Below are 26,666 nucleotides of genomic sequence, written 5' to 3' on the forward strand. Positions count from 1 at the left end.
ACGTACCTTTGATGCCAAGCTGTTACCTAGACCAGCTTGTCAGGAGCTCTATTCTCCAATAGGAAGGGACTTGCAATGACACCAGGGTAGCCCTTTCCAAGGCAACTTATTTTATTGCCACCTGACTGACTGCTTTTCTTTTCGCTTTGCAGACACCTTTGCCAGCAAAGTGGCGGCTACGCAGGATCAATATGCTGATGCCTCAATCGGGAACGTCACCGGGAGCAATGCTGTGAATGTTTTCCTGGGGATTGGCGTGGCCTGGTCCATCGCTGCCATCTACCACGCAGCAAACGGGGAAGTGTTCTACGTCTCCCCCGGCACCTTGGCTTTCTCCGTCACCCTCTTCACCATTTTTGCTTTTATCAGTGTGGGCGTGCTGCTTTACCGGCGGAGACCGGAGATTGGAGGTGAGCTGGGTGGGCCGCGGACTGCCAAGCTTCTGACAACATCCCTCTTTGTGCTCCTTTGGCTCTTGTACATATTGTTCTCATCTCTGGAAGCCTACTGCCACATAAAGGGCTTCTAAAGGAACAATCAGAGATAGTAAATATATTGCTAGAGATCTATATGTATCTATATAGAAAGCTATATAGATATAGATAGAGATAAAACATTGTGTATAATGAACAGAGGAAAAAGAAAAGACATTTACCATGTTCACTTACCTGCTGATGGAATGCAGCTTGGAGCATTCTTTGTACTAGGTAGGAGTAAGAATTCAGCAAGATTCTTAACCAGGGGTTGCAGCATATTAAAGGAGGCATGGATGCAGGGCCATCTTTGCAACTCTACCTACAAGAGCATATGATACTGACTTTATTGTTGCTCCCACCCTGCTCCCTGGGGAGGATTGATCTGAAATGTAATTTGGGCTTTTCAGTAATGCCGGGGCCAGAATAGCTGTTAAGAAGCCGAGTGGTGGAGGGAAGGCGAGGAATAGGGGACTTCATGACTTTCTTACAAAAGTCTATTTGCCTTCATATATTGAGGACATGCAGATCTGTCCCCACTGAATGAAAACAAGAGTCTGGACTGAAGAAGGAAGTCCAGGGGTTCAAGAGCTTTCTACCAATAGGATGGAAACCCCACTGCTGTTCTTGCTTGGATGCCCCATTTATTATTCAGTTGTTAGAGTGTTGACATGCTGAGAGTCACAAGAACAGTGCGAGCCATTTCCTTATTTTTTGGCTGTATTATGATCAGCATGCCCTCTCCCCTACCCTGCAAACAAAATCAGTGAGCCTGCCCACCCCACACTCCCCCGCTGTGCCTTGCAGGCACCTGTCCAAACCCTTTGTCTCAAGTCCCTGTTTTAGTTCTGACAGAATCTTGGGGGCTTTACTTTTGTTGCCGTCCATTCCCTGGCCAGACCCTAGTGCGTTGCTCCCGTCTCATATTCCTGATTGGGAATGCTGTTGTGGTCCTTGTAACACTTTGCATGAATGAAGTAACCCATATCTGTATATAGCATTGTATAGCAATAGTCCATTCAGCAGTGTGGATCGGATGCTGAAGAAGTGAGTGAGTTTTCTTTTCACCCAGGTTTGGTTTGGGGTTTGGTTTTTTTTCTTACTGGGCTAAGGGGAAGTGGCTAACCCTTTAGCACTCTGCACAGGGGGTTTTAAGAAGCAATAACAAAGAACTGTGCAGCTGTAAATGCTAAAGGGAAGAATCTGTGCAAAAGGCATCATAAAGTCTTCTAGAGTGAAATCCTGGCTCCATTTAGTCAATGGCAAAATTCCCATTGACTTCAGTGGGGCAGGGATTTACCCCTAGGGGGTGATCCAGAGCTCACTGAAGTCAATGCAAATACTTGCATTGACTTCAGTAGGTTCTGCATCAGGTCCATAAAGATTAACATACATTTTAAGGGCCAGAGCCTACCACCCTTGCTCATGCAGCATAGAACTTTGTCCCACGACTAGTCGCTTTGAACAAAACGGGGTTAAGTACCAGTCAGCCTGGGCATGAGTGGCAGCACCAGCCCCTGAATAAGCAAACCATGCCTGGGTTTTGTAAGCATCAGTTTTTCCCATTGTGGCTATTTTACATCTTCTGTGGCTGCAACAGATGTCAGATATCGTCAGTGTTTGCGGCTGTAGAACCCCCGGGCTCCATCTCTGTTCTCCTGTTCACCATCTCTGAGGGTTAGCTACAGCCCTGTGTGTGAACATTAAGCCAGTGGCGATTGGCAGGTTTTACAACTGCATCTCATCTAGGGCTAATTGAGGACTGAAGAAGTCAATGGTGGGGTTGGAGGAATGTAATGTCTCCAAGATCTCCAATGGTCAAAGCGTTCTCACCAGATACAGGATGAATCTTGCATTGTCCAGCAGAGATTGCATTTAACACTAGGAATTACTGTGGTAGTTATTTATTATCTGTTGTGCACCACAACAATGTGCTTGGCTCTGTACAATGCACAGGTGGCAAGACAGTCCCCACCCTGGAGACGTTGTCATGTCAAAGACAGACATTGTCAGAGGTCCTAGAGGAAGGAGCTACGCTAGCTGATCTGGTTTTCCCTTCATTTTCATCCACTGTATGACCCTTTCATTTTCCATTTGTGTTCCCCGTGGATGCAATGGCTCTGCAGGAGGGATTGGAACCAGGAGAGGGTGGAGCCTGACACACTGGGATTGAGGGGGTCATTCTATGCATACTTGGCATCAGGGAAGGAGCTGTAAGAAGAGATTGGAGGGGGAGCCATGGCTGGCATTGCTCACAGAGCAAAGGGATCAGCAGGGGTACAAGTGGGGTAGGCAGGATCCCAGAACTAGGCCAGGAACTGAGTTCAGCAGGGCCTTGAAGCTAAGGACAGGAAGGTTTGAACTCGTGATGATGAGCAAAGAGTGCTGAGGATCTGGCTGTGACATTGGTGGGTGCAACATGGGTAGCAGAGAGGAGCAGGTTGCAGGATTCAGTGGGGCCATGGGCACAGGAAGAAGGGGCGGGATGTTGAGAGGCTATCGCTGTCAGCCTGAGTCATGTATTGAGTTTGAACCTTAGGCCCTGAGCCAGCAAAGGGGTCTGCCCACATGGACTCTCAACCCACAGGCTGCAATCTGGGGCGTGGTCACTTAGCGGGAGATTCTGCCCTGCCCTTCCATGGATGCATCGTGATGGAGCTGGGGAGTCTGAGGACCTTTCTCCCTCACTTGGGCTGCCTGAGTCAGAGCCCCTTATAATTGTTGTCCCTTCGCTCAGAGAAGCACAGGAGCACCCCCTCCCCTAGGAGTGCACAGTGCCCCAAAGGGAGCAGGAAGGAGGCAGATGACGGCTCTGCCCCCCGTCTCTCCCCCAGCATGCACCAGGCAGCAGAGTTGTCCGGTGTAGCAAGGGACCTGCTGTCTCAGTGTGCCTGGGAGGAAAGCTGCTCATGGGAGGCAGAGCAGGTCTGTACAACCCACTTCCTGTGCACTGTGCTTTCCAAAAGCCCTGCCCCCAAAGCCCATACCTCCCAGCCCACTTCCACCCCTGACGTTATCATCCCTCGGTATAGAAGTGCCAGGGCAGGGTCAGTCCCAGCTCTTGTGACTAAGTGTACCACACAGCTGCGCTCAAGAGCAGGGAAGCATTTCTGCACAGAGCAGAAGACAATTTCACGGCCAGTGTTCCCACTCTATAAGAGCCCAATCCTACTCCACGAGTCACCCCATGATTTCAGTGGGCCAAGCTGTGTAGCAAGAGGTGACAAGGCATAAGGAAGTGTGGCAGCATTGGTCCCTAAAGGATTGTTTTACCAAGACAAATGAAAAGCAAGACGTTTGGGGTGACAGCACAGTGGTCTTAGCAGCCTTTATGCCTCCCATTTGATTCCCCTAAGCTCAGTGTAATAAAGATACTTTGATAGGTTCACATTTAAAAACAATGGAAAATAAAAGCACAAGCAAGTAGCTTATAAATAACTGGCCCAAATCCTCAGCTGGTGTGAATTAGCATCTCTCCATTGACCCCAAGGGAGTGATGTCAATTCACATCTGATGAGAAACTTTCCTTGTATATTATGAATGAAATATCTAAAAGAGGAACTGCAGGGATACTACTTTGCATTAGCACTACTAGCTATTTTTTTCCTTTTCCACTTTTTCCCCGTCCCTAAATCACAGACGGCATGTCCCTTGGTAGCATCTTCTGATCCAGCGGAAGGGCATGTCTGACATTGGTGTACCCGGTTGGCCGAGGAAGGGGGGTGGGGGGGAGATTTTGCACTCATTTCAAACAAGCTGTGGAAGGTTTTAATTATCTTATTGTGCATTTTCATCTAGGAATATACTGATTTTTTTTCTTGTAAACTCATTTTTCACTTTAAATGAGAGTGAGGGTTTTTTCTTTTAATTTTTATTTTTGGGGCAGGGTGGCGGGAAAGAGCATTAGAGCCTGATTCTGGTTGTTCAGGATTATGATTGCCTTTGTGTACAATGATTTCATTTCATTTGTTTGGGTTCATTACTTTTTATTTGTGTGTATTGTCCACAGCCATAGGCAGCAAGTACACTGATTGTGATGATCCTTATCAATAGTGCACAGCCACACAGGCAAATAAAGTTTCTAATTGTTTCAGATTTACACAGTAGTGCGGCTGCATATTCTCTATGGGACATCTTTCCTCTCATTGTCTCTCCTCCTTCTTTGTATTTATTGGTTTGCTTCATGTGTATCTTTCATTGACTAGGAAGAACCAGTGAACACCTAAGAAGAGTCAGTTGCAAATGTCAGCTGTTGTAGCCACAGAGGCAAACACTATTCTGAACCTAATGCAGCCTCTGTGCTGAGATGTAGCCATGCTTTTCCAGTCTATGCCCCATTTGATCTCTCATTTCCCATCTTCCATTCCCATTGCTGCAGCATGTGGCCAGCCCAGTGTGCTATCACCCCTATGCATTTGGAAACCTATTCTCTGTTGACATGCAAGGGATTTAGGTAACTCCCAGTAGACACAGTAAGAGTTATGCATGGAAACCTCCTAAGCATTAAGAGACAATTAGACCCTTTAAGGTTACATATTGCCCTTTATCTGTGCTAGGCCTACCATCAGTGTCAACCATTTCAGCGTCAGTGGGGTTGCGCATATGCCTCGGGGTATGTCTACACATAAACTGCTGCAGCTGACCACTGCAGCTGCGCCACTGTGGTGCTTCAGTGAAGACGATATCAAGGCCAACAGGAGAGCTTCTACAGTCCATGAAGGTACTCCGCCTCCCCAAGAGGCGGTAGCTAGGTCAACGGGAGACTTGGGCTATCTATAGCAGGGGTTATATCAGATTAACTGCAGCACTTGGGTGTGGATTTTATACTGACCTAATTTCCTACTGTAGACCAGCCTTTATGCCTGGTCTACACTGGGGGGGGGGTCGATGTAAGATACACAACTTCAGCTACGGGAATAGCGTAGCTGAAGTCGACGTATCTTATTTTGACTTACTTCCCAGCCGCGGCTCCCCTGTCGACTCCGCTACTGCCGCTCGCCCTGGTGGAGTTCCGGAGTTGACGGGAGCGCGTTTGGGGATCGATATATCGCGTCTAGACGAGACGTGATATATCGATCCGCGATAGATCAATTGCTACCCGCCAATCCAGCGGGTAGTCTGGATGTAGCCTTAGTATTGCCATCTTTCACTTACACAGGCCCTATTCCTGCTCTCGTGTAGGTCAGTGCTGGGAGCAGGATTAGGCCGTTAGTTAACAAGCAGTAATGCGGCAGTTAAGTTACTAAAGGTCGAGTTGTCCACTCTGGTGTCAGTTTCTACATACACACATTTGCACACAGAATGAGTTTGACCCACAAAAACGGCTATAACCCTTGCCCTGCCTTGTGCATGTAAACAGCCTGCTGCATTCTTATGACCTGCTGTGGGTTGGCACGTGTCCAACCTATGCCTGCTAACTTACGCTCTTACAGTCAGGGCTGGTTGCTAAGGTGAAGGTGCAATGACAGAGGCTGGGGTAGGCTGGCTGAATGTCTTTTCTCTGTCTTGCATTAACAAAACATTCTGTAATATTAAAGAGTAAAGCTTAAAGGAACGTGCTTTATGAGTCTCCTGCCCTGGCTGCGGAGACTCCCTGTGGAGAGCCTTCCATAGTTAGTTACAAAAACTCTGCTGAAGTTTGTGGCTGAGGGAACTGACATCCATATGTGCAGACTGATTATTGCCCATTCTGGAGTCTGGCCCGTGACTCCCCTAGCCTTACATGAGAATTGTTTCAGGCCCTTGGAACTCAGCTTTGATCCTGCTCCATAATGTACATGAGACAGTGAGGATACGGCCTACCAAGGGCATTGGAGCCTTCCCAAAAGAGGTGGGGCCCGGGCCCCACCCCAGACCCCGTCACTGCCCCTCCTCTTCCCCCAGGGGCCTTGCCCTACCCCGGCTAAGCCAGAAACCGGAATGGTGCAAAAGCAGCCCCCTGCCCAGGTCCCTGCCCCCTGGATCCCCCACCTGGGCAGGTGTGGGGTCTGTGGCTACTTAGCTACTGGATGGACATACTTGCATGGTCTTGTAGCCAGCATTTAGCTCTGTCGTTACACAGCACAAAGTTCTCTAGTTTCTGTGACAATGGCAATGAGAATTTCATTTGAGTAAAGTACAATGTGATGAGGTGGCCACCCCACACATGGTTGAAAGGGGTTAAAGTGGCCAGGCAGGCCAATTAGCTCCACTGGGTGAACCTGGAGGAAGGGCTAGGGAGCATGCCATAATTAGAAGTAGGCCCAGCTGAGCAGGAACAGGTGGGGTCAGAATAAAGCCCTGTGAGCAGTGAGCAGCCAAAGGGCTGCAGGAAGGCAGTGGAGTAGTAGCAGTTATTGCCTGTAGTGGAGGGCATTGAGAGGCTGGAAAGCCAAGAAAGCCGGGGAAGCCAGATGAGTAGGAAGACTCCCAGGGAAACAACAGCAAGGGGTAGGACCGTGCAGAGGCCTTGGCTGCTTGTTTTAGGGACCCTGAGCTGGACCCAGTGTAGAGGGTGGGCCTGCATTCCACTACCAGCCACTGAGGCAGTGGCACTATGGGGCAGTGAGCTGGAAGACTGCCTAGGATTGCTAGTGGGGAAGGACCGAAATTTCCCCAAAGGTGAGAACCTTAGTTACTTGGTCAGAGGGCCAAGCCACAAAGAGGAGACTGAGTTCCTGGAGTGAGAGGGGCCACAGGGTGAGACAGAATGGGGGAAAGACACTGCCAGAAGGGGAGCCTCATGCCTGGCAGAGCTAATGCTCAGGACAGCTATCAGGAGGTGCTGCTAGTGGTGAGCCCTGTGCCATACATGTAAATAGCAGAGTTTAGTAAATAATTTCTGTAAGTAAAGAAATGGCAAAGTCTAAAATTCAAAAGAGTAAAAAGTTAAGCAAAATAATAAAGGAAGGGGAGGCGTTGGGATTTTTTCCCCTTGAGTAGCTCCTCCAGGCCCTTGGCTAGGTGATTCCCATTGACTATAATGGATCTGGATCAGGCCCTAGACGAATCACAGGGGCAGAGTCTCATCAGTTTGCATAAATCTATTTTGGAATCTATGTAAGGATTTTTCGCCTAGTTCAAATGTTCTGAACCAACATTTCAGTCCAAACAAGACTCTCTAGGCACTATGGCATCATCTTCAAGAGCCAGGGCTTTTCTCCTTTGTCTCCCATGCTGTGAGATACTCCAGGAATGAAATTCACTCACACTGCACTAAGATGGAGTGAGTTAAGCCATAAGACAGGACAGCTCCGATGAGATATCAGTGAGGGATGCTATATGTGATATTTTCCAGGAAGACACCCTGACAGAGATTTGTGTGTTCCACTAGCACCCAGGAAGCTGAAACAGTACCTTCACCTCTTCATTGCTTAAGATAGTCATGTAAGTTACAGGTAAAACTGCATTTCATCCACTTAATTTCTACTCTGTAATTGTAGTTAATCAACAAATCCTCTGTGTACCAAGCTACTGCTGCAAGTCTGTCGCCTTCCTTTAAGCCGAATGTTAGCTTCATACACATTCAGCTTTATCCTGCTTGCCTTACTCAAATTATACAAAGGCCTAAATTAGCACTGGGAGGGCTCTCCCAGCTAATCTGTCTAAATGCTTTTTTTAAAATAACCTGTATCTTGATGTAGATTTAAGCTCATCTGAGACTCCACAATATGAAGAAAGCTGTTCTCTGAACAACTGTACTCAGAAACTTTCCATACGGTATGTTGTAAAAATGAGCAGCCTGTACTGTCATTTTCCAAATTCCAGTTATCTATTTTGTCTGCTTCCAAGTCAAGTTAGAAAGGCATCTCTCAAGATTCCATAGCCACAATGGGGTGCTCTGGCATGGATACTGTCCTACCTTGAAGGATATTCTCTTACCCTCAAGTGAGCCATCTCACATGTGGTCTACACTACATACCTATATTAGTATAACTAAGTCGCTCAGGGGTGTGAAAAATCCACACCCCTGAGCAATGTAGTTATACCGAGCTAACCTCTGGTGTAGACAGCACTATGATGGCAGGAGAGCTTCTCCCACCGATAGAGCAACCACCTCTCAGGGAGATGGATTACGATGGGAGAGCTCTTTACGGGAGGGTGAATCCCCTGCTTTCCACAGCTTATTAGGCTGTTCTTAGTTTGTAAAATCAGCCATTTCCACACTGGGCTGTAATTATTATTGTTAAATATTAATAGTGCAATCACATCCAGAGATTTCAGTCCCAGTCCCAGGGCCCTGTTGTGCTGCACACTGAACAATGTCGTTGAGAAGGAATGGTCCACACCCTGGGAGGTCACAGTTCAGTGCCCTGATCCTGCAAATACTTGTGCATATAACTAATCTTATGTCTCATTGAACTCAATGAGATCCCTCCCATAAGTAAAGTTACTCACATAAGTGCTTGCTCTCTCTCTCTAGATATAAATAAAATAAAGGGAGTCAGTCACCACAGCAGAGGCAGGCATTCAATTTCAAGGATATGAAAATGCCACAGAGAAGCAATATCATGTATACAGATGTCACTGAATTTTGTTGCAATATTACCATTGTCTCCAGTGGCACAGATATATTAAAATTCTCAGCAATTGAGAGTGACATCCCCCATACTGCCCTGATTGCTGACCTCCCTGGTGGTGTTTGCAACAAAGAAGGTGACTAATGTAATCTTATTTTCATGTTTTTAATATGATTGCCAAGCTGTTTTGAAACAACACTGGCTCTTTTCTGAGGCCTCATATAGTGAGGTACTGAGTACTTCCTACTCATTGTTCTGTCCCACCAACTCCTGCTGAAATCTACAGTTCACGGCAGATGCTCATTATCTTTCAGGATGAGGCTCTTAATCACTTGCCAGAATTTAGAAGGTTATTTTCCTCAATTTATTAGCACCATATTAAAATGCACCCAGGGTTGTCTTGGGTTTTTTCCCCCACAGGCAATGAAGCCTGAAAGCAATGTTTCTTAACAACTTAGTAATTTTTTTTCAGAAGGTGATGTTATTTTAATATAATTATTTGCTTCTTTAGAATGAACTGTTTAGTTGAAATTATTAATAAATCATCTGGGACTTTCCTATCATCTCAATTAAACAAGCAGTAAATAACTGTTCTATTTGAAGATCAGTCTAAAGGGAGTTTTGGAATATTGCTTTCTTAAGGCAATTTAGACCTTGAAATCACACAACAAATAGAATCCTCTTTACAGGATTTCCCCCCCCCCCCCTTTACAAGCCTTTTATTCAGCAGCATCCTTGCCAAACACACTAGAGGATTGAAATGCTGGCTGGCTGGTTGATTTATCTGGTACATCATCCAAGCATAATTGACAGTCTGAAAGGTAGTGTTTATTATTTTAGCTGCATTATTGCCCTCACCACATCTTAGCATCAGAAGAGTTTGTAAAAGCTGGTGCTGCACTTCATTTATCCCATTTAAAAAATAATGGTCTCAGATGAGCATTTGAGTGAGCTTTTCTGTTATTAATAGAAGCTATCCTTGGTAAAGTGGTAAAATGTCTGGAATAAACTACACTCCTGTAAAAAAGATCCCCGGTCTAGCAACACATCACACAGCTATCAAAATAAATATAAAAGAGCTGGAGAAAACCAAAATGGGGCCACTTCTAGCCCTCAAATGCATATCCATGCACCTCTCCCCCTTTCCGCACTGGCAGCTTCAGGTAGAGACCCCTCACAGAACATGTTCAGGTACCATAGACCTGGGGAACCTTATAAAACCCAGATGAACAGATAATAGGCAGGGCCTGGCCCATGCACGGAGGCTGGAAGAATTGGGGAGGCAAACCCAGTTGATCTCAGAGTTCCTGCATGTATCTTGGCCAAGCCCTGCTCCTCTTCCCACCCACAGCTGTTGGCAGCATGGCTTTTGTCCATGCTGCATTGGCTGATTGGGTTTATGTGGCATCCTGCTCAGAGTGGTTTAAATTCTTCTTTCCCACAGTTTTCCCTTTTTTATTCCTGGAGCGAATAGCACATTCTCAGTGAGATGGGGGGGTTGTGAAATAATACAGTTCTTAGTATTCCAGCACTGTCACCCAGATGCTTACTCCCTCTTTCAGCTTCATGCACAAAAAGACCTGCTGTCACAGGCCTTCCTCTCGTACCTAAACCCAACAGAGTCCATAGTCCCTGCCTAACAAAAATAACCCACAGAGAGAATTTTGCAGGATTTGGCTGAAGTTCAAAGCCTGGAATAAAGTCAGGAATATTGAGGCCTGAGAAGCCAAGATTTCATACCTACTCTATCTTCTACAGGACAGTTCACCCCTTAGTGGGCCAGGGCTCTGGTTCTCTTCTCCTTACACCCTAGCTCCTTACACCTTAGCATTAACAAACACCCCAGGGAAGCACCCTGATTCCCCGCATGGACATGGTCACTGAGGCCTTAATAATGCTTCTATTGGAACCCACACAACCAGCATCCTTGGCCTTTCCTCCCTTCCAGGTGGCTATCACCTCTGCAGAGAGGATATTGAGCCATCAGTTCAGTCAATACAGCACCTCTTCTACCCACAAGGTTGTCCTCAGACTCGACAGTGCTCCTCCCCAAACATGGCCCTTTCAGCATAGAGAATTCTCCATCCATGAGGAGAAGGGAAGCCAGCAAACCTTTATATCAGGAGAACCAAGCACTTCCAACTGTCTACATCCCTCTTCTTTACTGCTGGGTGACAGGATCATCCATTGTCAGCTGGCTGGATCTGCGTGTTGCTGAGGCTATCAAAGCAAAACACCTGATAACATTGCAAAATCCTATACTCCCTATGAGCAGGTGTCAAGTGACTACCTAGCCTCACTCCTGACTACTGGAAATGACAAGTCAGGGGCCTTCTTCTTCCATGCCCTGCCTCTTGTGCTGTCATGTGTACAAAGCGCATGGACAATGCTTCCATTCTGTGTCAGTAGCATTTTACACTCACTGCTCATTAACATGAATGAAGACACAAGGCAACAAAGTCAGGACTTAGACATCAATGCTTGACTGTCACCCCTCAAGTGTTGTCTACTATCATCCCCTAGTGAGGTGCTATCTGCACAGGGAATCAGTTGAGGTTTTGTCATCAGTTTAGGCCATGCTTCCTCCCACTGCTGTTTGAGTGGGGTTTATGCTTACCATCTATGTCAATGGACTCACCCCATTTGGCGAGATGCATTGACAATGGTGTGGACAAGATGCAGCAGAACATACAAAGCTGTTAAAAAAAACACATGACCTTAAAAAAATTGTCCAGCTCACAAACATACAGAGAGTGCCTCCCAACTCTCACTGGGAGAAATGATTCGCTTATATCCAGTTGTGACAGTGAGGGAAATATCTGCTCTGAATAACCAGGTCTGCCATTCTGACCCAGCCAGTCAAAATATTACATGATTGCATCATAAAATTTACTGGCTTGGACATTTTGTTGTTGCTTTGGGTGTGAGGGAGAAAGTTCTTCTTTTATTTCCATTTTTTTCTCTGTAGAAAACTTTTCATCTCCTTTAAAAAAATTAAAGCCTTTGGTCCATTTAGGCACATTTCTTGAGTATGTTACAGCCCTGGAAACAGTCTACAAACTCATCAAGCTATTTCTGCTACAGGCGAGGAGGGAGGAAGCACAGCAGCATTATGTCTATTTTTAAATGCTTGGATGGCATTCAAGTGCAACAGTGATGGGGGGCCATATAAGTACCTAAACAGAGAGCAAGCTCTTGCAGTTTTCTGGAAGGGGTGGACCTGAGTTGTGATCCAGCCTCCAAAGGTTCAGCGAGAGGGGAAACTCAGTGCTAGGGATAGTTATTCCAGGAAGAGAAATTCTCAAGACACAACGCATTTTGTTCTCTGTAGGCTTTGGCACCAGGAAATATGAGAGAGATTCTTTACGAAAACACAAGGAATCGGTCTGTCCTCCCTAAATGCTGAATGAGGATGTATGCTGCAAAATTGCTTTGTCCTTTTGAAAACTAACTTCCCCAGGCACGTCTGATGAGTCAGTTGTATTCTTGCAAAATTCAACTTAGGCTACAGTAAATACAAGCCCAATTCCTAGCCTTTTAAGGACTTGTGCCTGCCCCAATTAGCACTGTAGGCACTGAAATACTAAGCACCTCCCCGAGAATTGTAGCATAGGTCTACAAGAAGTGGGATTTTCCATTTTTAAGCAGGGGTAGCAGGATAGAATGGACATGGCTTCACTTAGGCTGCACCCAGGGGGCATTATGGGCTCCTACAGGTCTATCTGTGGAGTCCCACTGAGACCCAGCCCTTGCCCCATGCAATTCAACATCTTTATGACATCATTAGGAAAAACTAGAGTATAACATGGCCAAAAAAGCCAGCACTATGCAGACCACTCCACATCACTTTTACGTCAGGCACATAAAGCATCATTTCAGTTATCCAGAGCGTTGGTGAGATCAGTAACTGGCTGGAGCTGAGCCAGGGACATAATGAGGTGATGCTGGTGGCAAGAAGGAAGCAACCTGAAGAATTCGCCATCTCTGTAAAGACACCCTGCCTGGAGTCAGTCTGCCTCCAGATCTTTAAACAGGCCTCAGCCTCAGGTTCCTGCTGTAGTCCTTGCTGCTTCTGGACACCCAACAGCTACAGCCATGAGACACTTTTTAGTCTACAACTCTAGAGAAGATTGGGCCCCCTGAAGACTGATTCCCCCTTACCACAGTGAATTCCAGTCCTGATTGTGGTGATTCTCGTTTACCTCTTTGTGGGTAAAATTACAATAAATAGTTCACAGAGCAGACAAATAAAATCATGCTGGCAAATCAGTAATAGACACCATTTTAGTGGCTACTGTACTATGGCCTCTCTCCCTACAAGTCTTATGACTATGTATATCACCAATGAATTCTGGACAGGTCAACCATGAGTTACAGTGAATTGTTTTTTCAGGTACCCTTTGAGCAAAAGGCCAAGTGTCTTTCAGTACTTTTGTATATACACCATTCAAAAGAGCAATGCGATCCGTTTTCCAATTCTGGTGCACTGGATTATTACAAAGCTATGGTGCTGTTTTAGCTGGCAGTGGGATATTTCCAGTTTCAGCTATTACTCAGAGGGAAAGATGGCAACTCATTGTCTACTCATTAGCTGTTTTTCTCTCCATGCCAGGCCCTGTTGGGCTTGTAAATGCAAACAGAGCACCCCACTACTAATCCTCGGATGTGGGTGTTCCATAAAGCCCTGGAAGTCAGGACTATGGGGCTGATCCAAAGCCCTTGGAAGTCAGTTGAAATCAGTGGAAAAAATTCTGTGGGTTTTGGATTACATTTTTCAATACATTTCCTTATTCTTACCAGGAAGCTATGCATCCTCCAAACACACTTCTTTGCTTGGCATCTTAGACACACCAGCAATCTGCTGTTATTAAATCCAATGGGCTTTATGAAGATGTAGTATAACTTGGTCCCTGATTTTTAAAGTTCTTCCCTAAATTCAGTCCAGCCTGCACTGGGGGTAGGAAGGAGAGGTTTTCCTATCATCAAAAGCCACAAACTATTGTCATGGCTGATTGTGCATGGTAGTATCTCCGGTGTCCCGCTGCTATCTCTTAAGATTCCCTTCTTAGGAAGGTCTGAAATGCTATGTGAAGATATTGCTTGGTTGGACATTTTTAATTAAAAAGACAATCCAGTTCAATGCACTGTGCAAATACAAAGCACTGGTTGTTACCATTGGAGAAGTTATCCAGAAAGACAAAAGATGGCTGAAAATTTACTCAAAGCAATTACTCTCTCTTTTCAGTATGATCACATCCCTTTGGAAGGGATTAATATTCACACAATGGCACTGACCGAAGCCACACTGCTAAAACAATGCATCCATTTGAATGCAAATCTACTTTGAGATGGTAAGGAAGTGGGAAAGTGAGATGCCGCAGTTCAAAATTCTTAACATTAGCCTTTAATTTAAGTATTAAAGGAAATGAAAGGTAATTATCAAATTCCTAATTACATTCATCCTGCTGTTTCTTTTAGGAGAATGTTATCAGTTTGACCAACCATTTGAATGTATGGTTATCTAGGAAGTTTCTAGTGCTAGCAGGACTCCAGGTGCCGAGTGCATCTCAATATCTTTCTAAAGATTTTTACTTTTTGGTCACCTTTTTTCCCCATGTGAATTAAGCCCCACAACAGGCTAGCTATTCCTGTTCCTCTCCAAGGCTCAAAATCAGGCCGTTTTTGCTAAGCTACTGTGTGCTAATTCTGAGCTATTGCCAAGTGGTGTGACCACAAGGGTTGTATTGCCACAATGCTAATCCAACTTGGCAATTGTTGGCCTCACATTCTTCTCTACAAAGTGCCTCTTCCTATACCCTGCAACAGGGTGAGCTCTTTTTCACAATATTCTCATGTGGCTTGATGGTGTGAGGCCAGGCTTCCTCTACTTCATACAATTGACATTCATTGACCTGTTTGAAACACACACTCAGAAGTGAATAGCTCCTCTTATAGACTATTCTCCCTTCTCTGTGGGCCTGAAGTCAAATGGTTTTGGATCAGACTTTTATCTGGATCTAGTATCAAAGATCTAACACCTTGCTAGGTCAAACCAAAAGTTCTTTCTGGCTCGAGTTTGTAGAAATGAAGCAAAACTCTCACAACCTTCACAGTATGAGAAGAGAACATGGGCACAGCAAGCCATGCTGCTAGTTCAGATAGCTTAGTGTTGCTTCCAAAAGAATTCTTCTGCCATGTTAATGTGCATCCCTTTTATTGTGTTGTTTTAATTCTTTCATGAATTAGATTGTTGAATGTTAAACATATCTGCTCCATTTCCTCAACTGTCAAATGCCACAGCTAGTCTGGTTAACTGGCCCCATCCTGGGCTCTATGTTTACGCAGAAAGTTAAACTAGTTAACTGTAGGCTTTAAAGTCCATGGATATTTTTCAAAAAGATCTAACCTAGGAATTATTTTGGGGAAGTTCTATGGCCTGTGTTATACAGGAGTCCAGGCCAGATGATCACAATGCTACCCTGTGGCCTTGGAATCTATGAACTTGTCCCACAATATCATGGCCTGTTCTTTGTGCTAAAAGCCTTTCAAGCTTGCCAGTTTGTGTCTCCTTGCAAATTTTCCCCCTAAAATAGAGAGAATTTGAAAGAAGCCAGTTCCTATACTTTAGTGCTAAGAGGAAGTTTAATGCATGACTGATGGGAGCAGAAGACAATATAATTCTTATGCGGAGGCCTTCAGCTTGAGCGAATCTCTCCATTTACCTACATTTAAAGCTCACAAAACATCATAGCTTTGCACAAAGCTCAAAAACAAGACAGGTCTTTTTTCTTTATCTCCTGTCCTCGTTTATTTTTTTGCCCCAAATAGACTGGAAGGTTTTTCCCCACTTTATTTTGAAGCAGAGGAGTAACATATAGAAAAGAGCACAGTAAGAATGAAATGGAAATATACCTTTATTACTAATGGAGCTGGGATGGTAATTGATTTTTTGTTTGGCAATTCAAAAAAAAAAAATGAGAGGGGAAAATTTAGTTTTGGGTCAACCTGAAAATGAATATTTTTCAACAATTTTCAGTGAATCAAAAAAGTAAAGAAAAAAATTAGTTTTGGGTCAAACAAAGTGGCACAATATCCCAGCTAACATGACTTGCTCAAGCCAGGATTCTGCCCCTTCTGCACACCCTAAATGCTCACAGCAGAATTTGGCAGGGTTGAGGAAAGAGGAAGCCTTTCCCCCCCAAGCCATCAATTAGGAGTGAAGCCATTCTGCACCTGTTCCTCCAGCTGAAGGCTAGGTTAGCCTGAGGGCCTGTTTTGCCTCCAAATTACCTGGAAAGGGGGAAAGTTTGGTGAGGTTTTCATATTGGTGGATCATCTCACTTTGACAATTCCCATTCAACACAAAGAACTGCAGCAGACAGCTATGTCAGGTGCCCTGCAAGGCTGGGTTCCAGGGCTTGCAAGCAGGGAAGCACCCCTGTTCTATCTCCTGGCTTCTTGCACAGCTGGAGAGGAAGGAAGAAAGAGCACAATACTGTGATTTCTATTTGCAGTTACTTAGCAGGGACAGAGGTATTATGGTGATGGGAACTATTTTAAAGGGAGGTAGTGCGTGTGCAACACCAACAGACTCTAGTCATTAGCAGGCAGGATCAAACCTAGGACCTCTACTGCATGAGCCTCTACTGCATGAGCTGTAAGCTAACCGGCTGTTAGCTAAGGCTGTAGAGCAGACTCATTCATCTCTCTCTCTAAGGGTTCGTCTTCACTACCCGCCGTATCAGCGGGTAGCAATCGATTTATCTGGGATCAATATATCGCGTCTTGTTAAGATGCGATATATCGATCCCCGAACACGCTCACCGTCAACTCCGGAACTCCACCAGAGCGAGCGGCAGTAGCGCAGTCGACGGGGGAGCCGCAGCCGTCGATCCCGCGCCGTGTGGACCCCAGGTAATTCGATCCAAGATACTTCGACTTCAGCTACGCTAGTCGCGTAGCTGAAGTTGCGTATCTTGGATCGATTCCCCCCCCCCCCAGTGTAGACCAGCCCTAAGTGGGCTCAGTGCCACTAGCTGGGACAGAACACCACACCCAGAAGGTTTGTAGGTTAGACTACTGTACACTACTACTCAGCCAACTGGAGTTCCATTTCTTGCTCTAACACTGGCCTGCTGAGTGACTTTGGGCATGCCTCAGTTTCCTCAGCTGTAAAATGGAGATAATGATACTTAACCATGCTAAAAAGTGCCATGGAAGAGCTAGGTATCATTATTATTAAAGTTAGGCACCTACGTCCATATTGAGACACCTAAAGAACTGGCCTGCTTTTCAAAAGTCCTGAGCCCCCATCTGCTCCCATTGGCTTCCATGGGAGGTGTGACATGCTCAACAGTTTTGAAAATCAAATCACGGTACTTAGTACAGTAGCTTCCGTTTATTGGCAGCCTCTTGATTCCCAGCAAAAAGCTGCCATTATCCAGAAGCTACCAATAAGCAAAAGGCAGGTATGTGGGGCTGCGGCCAAAGAAGCAAGCACTGGTCTGCCTGCAGGCCCACAAACCTGCCTGCAGCCAGGGCTCACCGTGTCTCAGAGCTTCCTTCCCTGGCAGCAGCCCTGCAAACCTGACTGCAACGGGGACTTCCTTCCAAAAAAAGTTCTTACTAAGCAGCATGCCTGCTGTCAATATTCAAATCTTTACATTTAAAGTCAATGGGATAGGGTTGGTTCCTGGCAAAATGTTTCTATTAAGTGAAAGTTGTATTGTGATTGCTATTAAGTGGCCTCCACTGTACTATACAGGTTTTGGAGCCTAACTTGCAGCACCTCCTTTTGAAAATCCTGGCCACAGTGCCAGGATCTGTAGCTTCTCCACAACCAGCGAGGAGCTGCCAGGAGAGGAGATCTGTGTTGTACAGTCTGTGCTGTACAGGAGAGGCTTTTGAGTTCTGCAAGACAGTCAGGTATTGAGAACTTGACAGTTAAGCAACTCTGACAGGATTCTTTGAAGCCGGTATGCAGGAAGCTCTGAAACACTAAAAAGTCATTATTTTAATATACTTTTATATTTATTATTATTGATTTATGGGAAGGAATTTTGTAAAGGAGAAGACAAATAAAAACACATTACTACCAAGCTTACAGGCAAATGCACACAAAATATGTCTCTGTGCACATTTTCATTAGCTGTTTTTCCATGTCTCATCCTGCAATGTTGCATACAGATGCTTTTCTTTTTGACAAATTGTCTAGAGGTGTGGGGTTCTGCTGGATTTGATTAAAGAAATCCTTTCCTTATTTTTATTAGGAAAAGTTAACACAGGCAGGTAGATATTTTTTTTTAAACTGGCCTGACTAATCTTCTTCAGATGCCATAAGCAATATTGTTTCCTCTGTCAATCACAAGTCACTAATTATTTAGAGCATTGTGTGTGTGTGAGAGAGAGAGATTTGGGTTATCCTTTCTTCAATTTCTTGTTATCATGCTTAGCTTGCTCCTTTAGCCTTTCCTCTCAAATCCTGCCTGCTTCATTGACCCACCCGAGCTCATCAGTCAAAGAAACATGGAGATGTAATTAAATGTCAATTTAATCCCCCATGAAAAGATTAAAATGAATTGATCATCATTGTTATTTCCATCTGTTTGCTCCATGTTAATTCTTTGTGTTTTAAGCTTTCAATAAAGGCATGCACAAGAAGGGACCATGTAGAAAAACTGCTTGTCTTGTTATTAATCAGAAAACATGCACTAATTTTAGCAGCTCAAGAGAACAAAAGATTGCAATAATACTATTGGCATGACATTGATTACATTAGCAAGATGGAAAGCTCTATTTATTTTTCCCTGGCAACAATTTTGCTTCAGTCAACACTAGGGATATTTTTTCTTAACAATTTAAGCATTTGACAATTTTAATAGAAGCAATAGACATAGCCCTGAAAATAAGCATAGAACAACCTGTCAGAATCATCCTTTGAGGGCATAGTTCAATAAAAGGATTGTCTACCAGAAATTCTGAAGAATAGTTTTATTTGTCGGTTGTTACTATTTTCAGTTGTATATGTTTCCAGAAAGACAACTAAGTACATTAAATTCAAACTTTTCTGCTTAAAATAAACTTTAGGTGATGAACAAATGTCACAAAATTCAATGTCCAGGCTGATATTCCCATTTGTATCTCACATAATTGTGTAAAAGAGACATGGAACATATTAAGAACCAAAGACCTTAAAATCCTCAATTTAGGCAGAAAATGGTTAATTAGATACTGAGGTCCATTGAGGTGAGCATCATGGCTTATTAGCTAAGGGTTAAGCACTGAGCTTCCCTGGGGCTTATAATCAACACAAAAAATATCAATAGTCTGTGAAAGAAGACGTCACTAATAGCTCTGTTGTTAGACAGAATCTACATATCTTCATCAACAATACCAGGAAATCTCTGCATTGTGGTTATGATATCTTAGCAACAAGTTGTTTGCTTTTCCCCCCAAAAAATATTTATTTGTATTGCAGTAGCACTGATGAGCCCCAATCATGGACCAATGCTAGGGTCAAATTAAGGACATGTCTATGTGTTGGGTAAGAAGTCACTACGTGGCAGGGAGGAGATTTCTAAAGCACACTAACATGTTACACATATAATTGATCGGTGTAGACCCTGCTGGTGTGCACAGAGGGTATGTCTACACTGCAGTTAAAAACCTGTGGCTGACCTGTGCCAGCTGACTTGGGCTCTGGCTGTGGGGCTGTTAATTGTGGTGTAGATGTTCTGGATCTGGCTGCAGCCTGAGCTCTGGGCTCCTCTCATCTCACACGGTCGTAGAACCCAGGTTGCAGGCCAAACCTGAATGCCTGCACAGCAATTAAACAGCCTCTAAGCAAAGCCTGAGTTGGCTCTTCACAGGCCAGCCACAGATTTTTTAATTGCAGTGTAGCCACACTCTAAGAGTTCCCTAGTACATTTAAACTATCATTTACTTCAGAGGAGCAACTCACAGGACTGCAAGGTCTGACCATAATAGTCTAGAGGGGAGACAAAGTCACCATAGAAGACAGTGATAAGAAACATATATAAATTGATTTCTGACGAGTCAGTCAGGAAGCAAAGTTTTGCATAGGCAATCTAACTGTTTAAGAGTTTTGTTGACCTCTGAGACAGTAAATGGTAGAAAACATGACTGTATTAGGTAATCATAAACCAGATTTACTTCTTACAAATTTGATGCTTTTGCCTTTAATCCATGATATAGTTAACTAGGTATTTGCAATATTCCTATTTTTTTTTAACGGTGCACATTGCAAATAAATGACTGTGCAATCCAAGGCAACTGGCATGTTTTTTCAGAGTGACCATTATAATTTCAAATGAATGGAACTGCAATTTGGAAATATTTTAAAATAAGTTAGAGTTTACTGTTACTAATTATTATTGAGCATAACAGGAATGTGTGATGTGGTGCAAAGAGAGAAATAATCCAGAGTTTATAATCCACAGTTTTACATTTCAATCTCAGACCTGGTTTCAGCCCCCTAGCTCCTTTGGGCATCTGGGCCAGCTCTTCAGCTGATAGAAATGTTCATCGCTCTATTGACTTTAGCAGAGCTGCAGCAATTTACAGCAGCTGAGGATCTGCTACATGGACTAATTTCCTCTATTGGGGTCTGGGCTGGCCAGATGCAGCACACGCTTGACTCTCACTGAAATGAAATGCTTAGCATTCGCCAGTATATGACCCTTGAAGAAAGATTTGCTTCAATATTTTACCTTTGCAAGCTGTTTGCCTGTTTGTTCTTAGAACCTTCTGTTCTTTTTTTAAACACAAAATTATTGTCATCGTTCTGAAACTCAGCCCCAGGATGACTCTGAATGAGCATGTCACATACTGGTTGCTTACTAGTCCAGGCTGGGACTGTGTGCAGTAGTTCCCCAGATTACTGGATTCACAGTAAGAACCTATTATTTGTATTTCAGTAGTACTTAGAAAGCCTCAACTGTTCTCAAGGATCCCATTATCCAATCACAGTTAAAAAAGAGTCCCTGCTCCAAGGAGCTTGCAATCTAACTAGTCAATGAGGGGGAAGGGAAATGGATGTGAAGTGACTTGTGCAAACTTCCACAGCATTTCTGCAGTATGGCCATAGCCTGACTCCCAGGATGGGACTTTACCCACTAGACCATACCACCCAGCTTCTGTAAAGGCTTTATGTATTTTCAGTTATCTTATTAGCAAACAGTTTTCAAAGTCTAGTGCTTGGAGCTTCATAGCTAGAAGCATTAAAATCCATGGCATTTCCCCACTGACTTGAATGGGAGCAGGGTCAAGCACTGAAGGCTATTTTCACAAGTCATTGCTTCAGACAGGGTGCAGAGAGAGAAGGAAATGGGCTGCTTGAGATTACTGCAACGGGTTCACAACTTCTCTGTTCAGGACCCTATGTTACAAGAGACAAACATTTCAACACCCACACCGATCCATAGTCATGACACTGCTGGACCTAGTGTGACCCACTGGGAACTCATGGGTTATGTGGGAAGCCAAATCTTCACCAAGGTGAATTCACAACAGTGAAATCCTCTGTCTCTAGGGAGGGTTGCCCTTAGCAAGGTAAAGCGGTGAATATATGGTACAGGCATAGGAGGCAGTAAAAGTCAAGTAGGCAGGCACATGAGAGGTACTAGTGACAAGCAATATCACTCATTGCTTTGGGTGAGAAATGAGCCCAAGTATTCCTGGGGCTGTAGCACTAAGTCTGAATCATAGCTGCATCTCTAGAAGTCTCTTGGGGCATGAACAAGACTCCCCCATCCCTGTCTCTCTTGGGCCACTCATTGCATGTCCCCTATGTTCCTGTTGCACTACTAAGTCAATATTTCCTTTCCTCTTTATAGTGTGCTGCAACACACATTCATTGCCAAACTAGCCAGCTGCTGCTGAAGGGTCATTCTGAATAGCTATCAGCATTTCATTTGTTCATCGCAATGGGGGAAATGACAAGATTGTTTTCTCCTGTTGTGCCTGTCTATTGCAGCCGCCACTTCTCCTCTGCTCAGGATACTGATGGGAACATATTATCACTCCCCTCAGGAAATGATTAACAGAGTGTATGCATAGGGGTGGGAGTTATGACTATCCTGCTAGCTAGCCTAATGGGTACTACATCCCAGCCACTATCTCTCCTTTACATGCTCATTTAGTCATTTATAGTTCAAAATGTGAGTTCCATTCTTTCACCTCATCTAAAAGCCAAAAGCACTGCACATATTACACCTCCACAATAAATTATACCATGAATAAATGGCATTGCCTACAGATCCTTCCTATTAAAGGATGCCACTGAAAAGAGTTTGAAGAGGAGAATAGATTCTTGTGGATTTAAATCATTATGCAGGTCTCAAAAGTTTGGATTGAGTTTATTTTCCCTGTCTGTTTTAGCTTTGTACATACAGCTAGAAACAAGACACGCAGATGGGAGTGACCTCTGTTTGCCACATGCAACCCTATGTTTGGGTGTTGGTAAGAAAGGCTTCCCTCCCCTCTCCTCCCCCAGAAAAAAGGTTTAGCCTCTCAATGTCTTTCATGATTACTTTACAAGTAATGCAACTACACTACCAAGAAAAGCCATAATATTTGTTGGTACAACTATTATTATAATGGGAAGTCTCCCATGTTTCAACTATAAATATTTGTTGATAGAAGAGGTCACATGCAAGGGAAATAACTATGTGCTGCTGTATATTCTGTACATGCTGTATAAAAAAAATTAAATGTAATCAGTGGTGTATGCTGAAGAAAAGATCAGGGGGATGTGTCTGGAATGGGGAAACCTCCTTTCCAAAAGCACAAGATTGTGTCCTGGCCGCTCCAGAAGGAAAACCCTGTTGGTGTTAAAATATTTTCACAATGATTTATTAAGTAACTGTATATTTTCATCAGTCTCATTGCAAGCAAGTGGAACAGTAAGTAGTTTTCCAAGACTTTTAACAGTGTTCTAAGGTTGGGAATAAAATCTTTCTGGAGTGGATTGGTTGAATAAAGGTCAGAAGAGGACTTGGGTTTTAAAAAAAAATCACATAGAAGAAAAATTATGAAAAGACCATTATGTGTATACTGTGCTGTACAAAGTTAACCTTACAAATGGTTTATCTTCTGTGGATTCAGGAAGGAAGGGAAATAAACACCTTTGTGGGGGAGAGAGTGTGCACATTTTTCCCAAAAGTAAAAAATACTGTACAGTATGTCTTTGTGTTATTTTTTTAGAAACTCTTAGTACATCAAGCCTTGCATTTTACCCCTATTTACCGTCCCTTGAATATAAATTTTGCATATGCCACTGAATGCAAAATCTTATAAGCCTTACAAGGAGAGATTCAGTTATCACCTGATTAGAAATAGAATGTACAGCAAAAGTAGATAATGATTCCACATATTTAGCTTGTTTCAATGCTAATTCTTTGAAAAAGATCAAGTACAGTCTTTCTGAACACATTGTAAAAACCTGTGATCTTCTAAACTGACCCCTACTGTTAGCAACACCTGTTTAATATTTTCTGTGGTATTAATTGCAAATTTTGAAATAATGGAAGAGTTGTGTTATCCAGAAAATGTGCTAAGCTCATATATTTTTATATTTGTGGTGTTTTCCTATTAACATAGAGTAGTGAATGAATATCAATAAAGCTGAACTAAAAGAGTGAAATATTCAAAATATAAAAATGCAGAACTTATTTGTAATAATTTATTGAAAATATTCTGCCAAAGATTGTTCGCTCAAGATCTGTAAAGTATAGTTTCTCTTTTGCTATCAATGTCATTGTGAAGGTACCACCACCCTTTCTTTCACCCACTATCTTGTGGAGATCACCGTTTTGTATATTTAAGGACAAAGAAGTGTGCCAGGCTTTTTTTTTATAGGAGTGGTAAATAAAGTAGTTGGAAGACATGATGTAACTTTGTCAGTCATGTCAAAATGGACTAGGATAATGATGAAAAATTGTAAACCCTTAGTTTTTCTAGTACTACCAGCAGATTACAGTTTAAAACCTTGGAGAATTCTGGAGAATCAAAGACTTCACCTACAGTCCCAATCCTCCGAACACTTATTGCATTGTGTAACTTTACTTATATGAGTAATTCCACTGGCTGTGTGCAAGGTTAGGGCCATTCTAATAGTACACTTGACTGAAGTGGAGGTTATTTATGATTTTTGGTTTATGGACACTATCCCTTTATTCGGCCAATCTTGCAAGGTTCTCAGTATTCCCAAACTCCACTGAGGTTCATGGATGTTGAGGAAACTCAACAAGGCACAGAATCAGCACTACTCATTTTCAAGCATTTGGATCACCTTGCACAATGAGTTAGGTCCTGTTAAGCATATGCTTAACTTTAAATACATACATAAGTGCTTTGCTAAATTGGCACCTTAAGAAATAAGGGCCGTATCCAAAGTCCCTTGTAATCAATGGGAGTCTTTCCATTGACTTCAATGGACCCCAAATCCTTCTCATCTCACTCATGTGAGATTCCAGTTAGTTCCAAAACTGTAAGCACTCTAAGCACAGAATTCTCCCTGAAGTCAAAAGAAGTTTCACTGATGCCTATCACATCAATCCCATTGACTGTGCTAGAAATAAGGCAAGCAGGATTCAGCCCTCAATGTAAAATAATACATCAGGAAGATTAGTCACCCTGCACACATTCTTAAACAGTCCAAAAGTACTACAACCTTTTAACAGAGAGAGTCTGCCAGAAACGACAAATTGGTTGTTTTGTTAAGAGAAAATTGGATTCCCCTTGTTAATTTCATTTTAAATAATGTTATAATGCTTGGAAGAACTTAGCTGTTCTTATCCTTTGTGATTTTTAGACTTGTTTCCTTGAAAATATACTATCAGCTATGTCCATTCAAATCCATCAACAACACTGCTATTTTTGGCTCAGGTGTTTTATTTCTGAGCAGATTAATAGCTTCTTGAAAGCTTAATCTATAAAGAAACATCATTAGAACTAAGTGGTAGTAAAGGAATAAGGTCCCTGATCCAACAAACCACTTAAACGTGCTTAACTTTTAAATTACTTTAAAATTAAGCACATACTTAAGTGTTTTACTGGACATGGGCCTAGATAACTAATTTATAAAATTAATTTTCTAAATTTCAAGGTATGTGAGATTGAGGTGCATGAGCCAGATTCCACAAAACACCTAACATAATACTGTATTTAGTTAAGAATCTGGACATCAAATGAATTTGATGTTTGTATAGCTATGGTACTACATCATGTGATTTAAAATAGTTAGCAACTTTTTGTAGCTATGGAACTACATGAAGATTAATTCCTAGTACTATGTACATTCAGCTCTATGAATCCAGAATTATACTGTTGCTGTATTACAGAGAAATTATTCATGAAAGATGGTTGTAAGAAGAGTTGGGTTTATGATCACTGTGCATTTTGTTAATGAGTGTATTCAAATAGTTTTATTTTTACCAAAACTGATAATCTTTATTCCCGTAACTACAATTGCTGATTTAATATATATTATTTGAATGGTTTATATCCTCTTGAGCTAAATACATAAAATGGAAACTTGTTGCAAGGTGTGTCATTCAAATGTACAAAATAAATGACTTTTTCCTGCATGCTGCTTGAGGTATGTTGTGATTTAAAACTAAGAGTTATATTTGAATTGCCTTATGCAAAAAGGTTGTATCTTTCATAACCCAGAAATGACCTGACATTGTTTCATCACATTACATATGTATCGGATGCTGTGTTATGTCAAATTCAGATAAGTTGTCTGTCATACATGTATCTTGTGGGAGACCTTTTATCTTGTTAAACTGTAATATGTAAACCTCTCATTTCCTGAAATAGTCAGAGTTGTATAAATCAGTGTCTTCAGTTAACTGTTTTCCTAACCTTGCCACATTTCCTAACACTGAAATATAGATGTTTGTAAATTCTTCATTCATTTTGTCTCCTTTTATGTATCATAAGTGAGGATTTTTATCCCACAAAGGATTAAGGAGAGGCAATCTCCCATGCAATTTCCAGTTTCAAGCTAAATTTCGTTTTTGTTCCTTCACAAATCTGCTGAACCAAGTTTCAGCTAATACAGTTGGAATTAAGAAAGTATTTTGATTGCTATTATTTTCAGTTCAAATATGCCATTACCTCTGAAGAATGATATAAATAATAGTAATAATGATTAAACCCACTTGGCACTTTTATAGTGCCATTCATCTGAGGCTCAATATCTTTGATATCTAGCCATGGGCTCTAGCCACTAGACCAGTGGTTCTCAAACTTTTTTTTCCATGGACCACTGAAAATTGCGGAGGGTCTCGGTGGACCACTTAATGATCTTTCCAAATGTTGGATTAGCTAAGTTACCATTAGCTAACTACTGTAAAGCGCTTTGGATAAAAGCGCTGTATTAAAAACAACAACTTAATCATGTTTTTTTATTCTACAAATAAAAGCACACAACTCATATTTTAATATCAATAGTCTTACCTTTCTAATGCGATGGATTTACCCTCTCTCCCCCACCGCAACAGCCCCCGACCTGGGGCTGGGAATGAGTGGGTGGTCTTTCCCCCGCGACAGCAGCCACAGAGCTGAGGCTGGGGAGGAGGGCTGTCTCCCCCAGCAGCCGCAACCCTGGAGCTGGGGAAAGTCACCTCTTTCTCTGGCCACCACATCCCTGCATGTCCCAAATTCCCCT

General features: G+C 43.0%; 1 protein-coding gene across 22 annotated transcripts in view; it reads left to right on the forward strand.

The window, feature by feature from the left end:
- Positions 1-25,906, forward strand: part of SLC8A1 (solute carrier family 8 member A1) — a 339,712-nt gene extending 313,806 nt beyond the window's left edge. For all 22 annotated transcript variants that reach the window (XM_042852699.2, XM_065590900.1, XM_065590885.1 and 19 more), the window contains one exon: positions 153-25,906. In XM_042852699.2, coding sequence (XP_042708633.2) covers positions 153-529 — 377 coding nt within the window. In that variant the 3' untranslated portion in view covers positions 530-25,906. The remainder of the gene's footprint in view (positions 1-152) is intronic.
- The last annotated feature ends 760 nt before the right edge of the window (positions 25,907-26,666 follow it).

This window comes from Chrysemys picta, chromosome 3, assembly GCF_011386835.1.
Source record: "Chrysemys picta bellii isolate R12L10 chromosome 3, ASM1138683v2, whole genome shotgun sequence".
NCBI lineage: Eukaryota > Metazoa > Chordata > Testudines > Emydidae > Chrysemys > Chrysemys picta.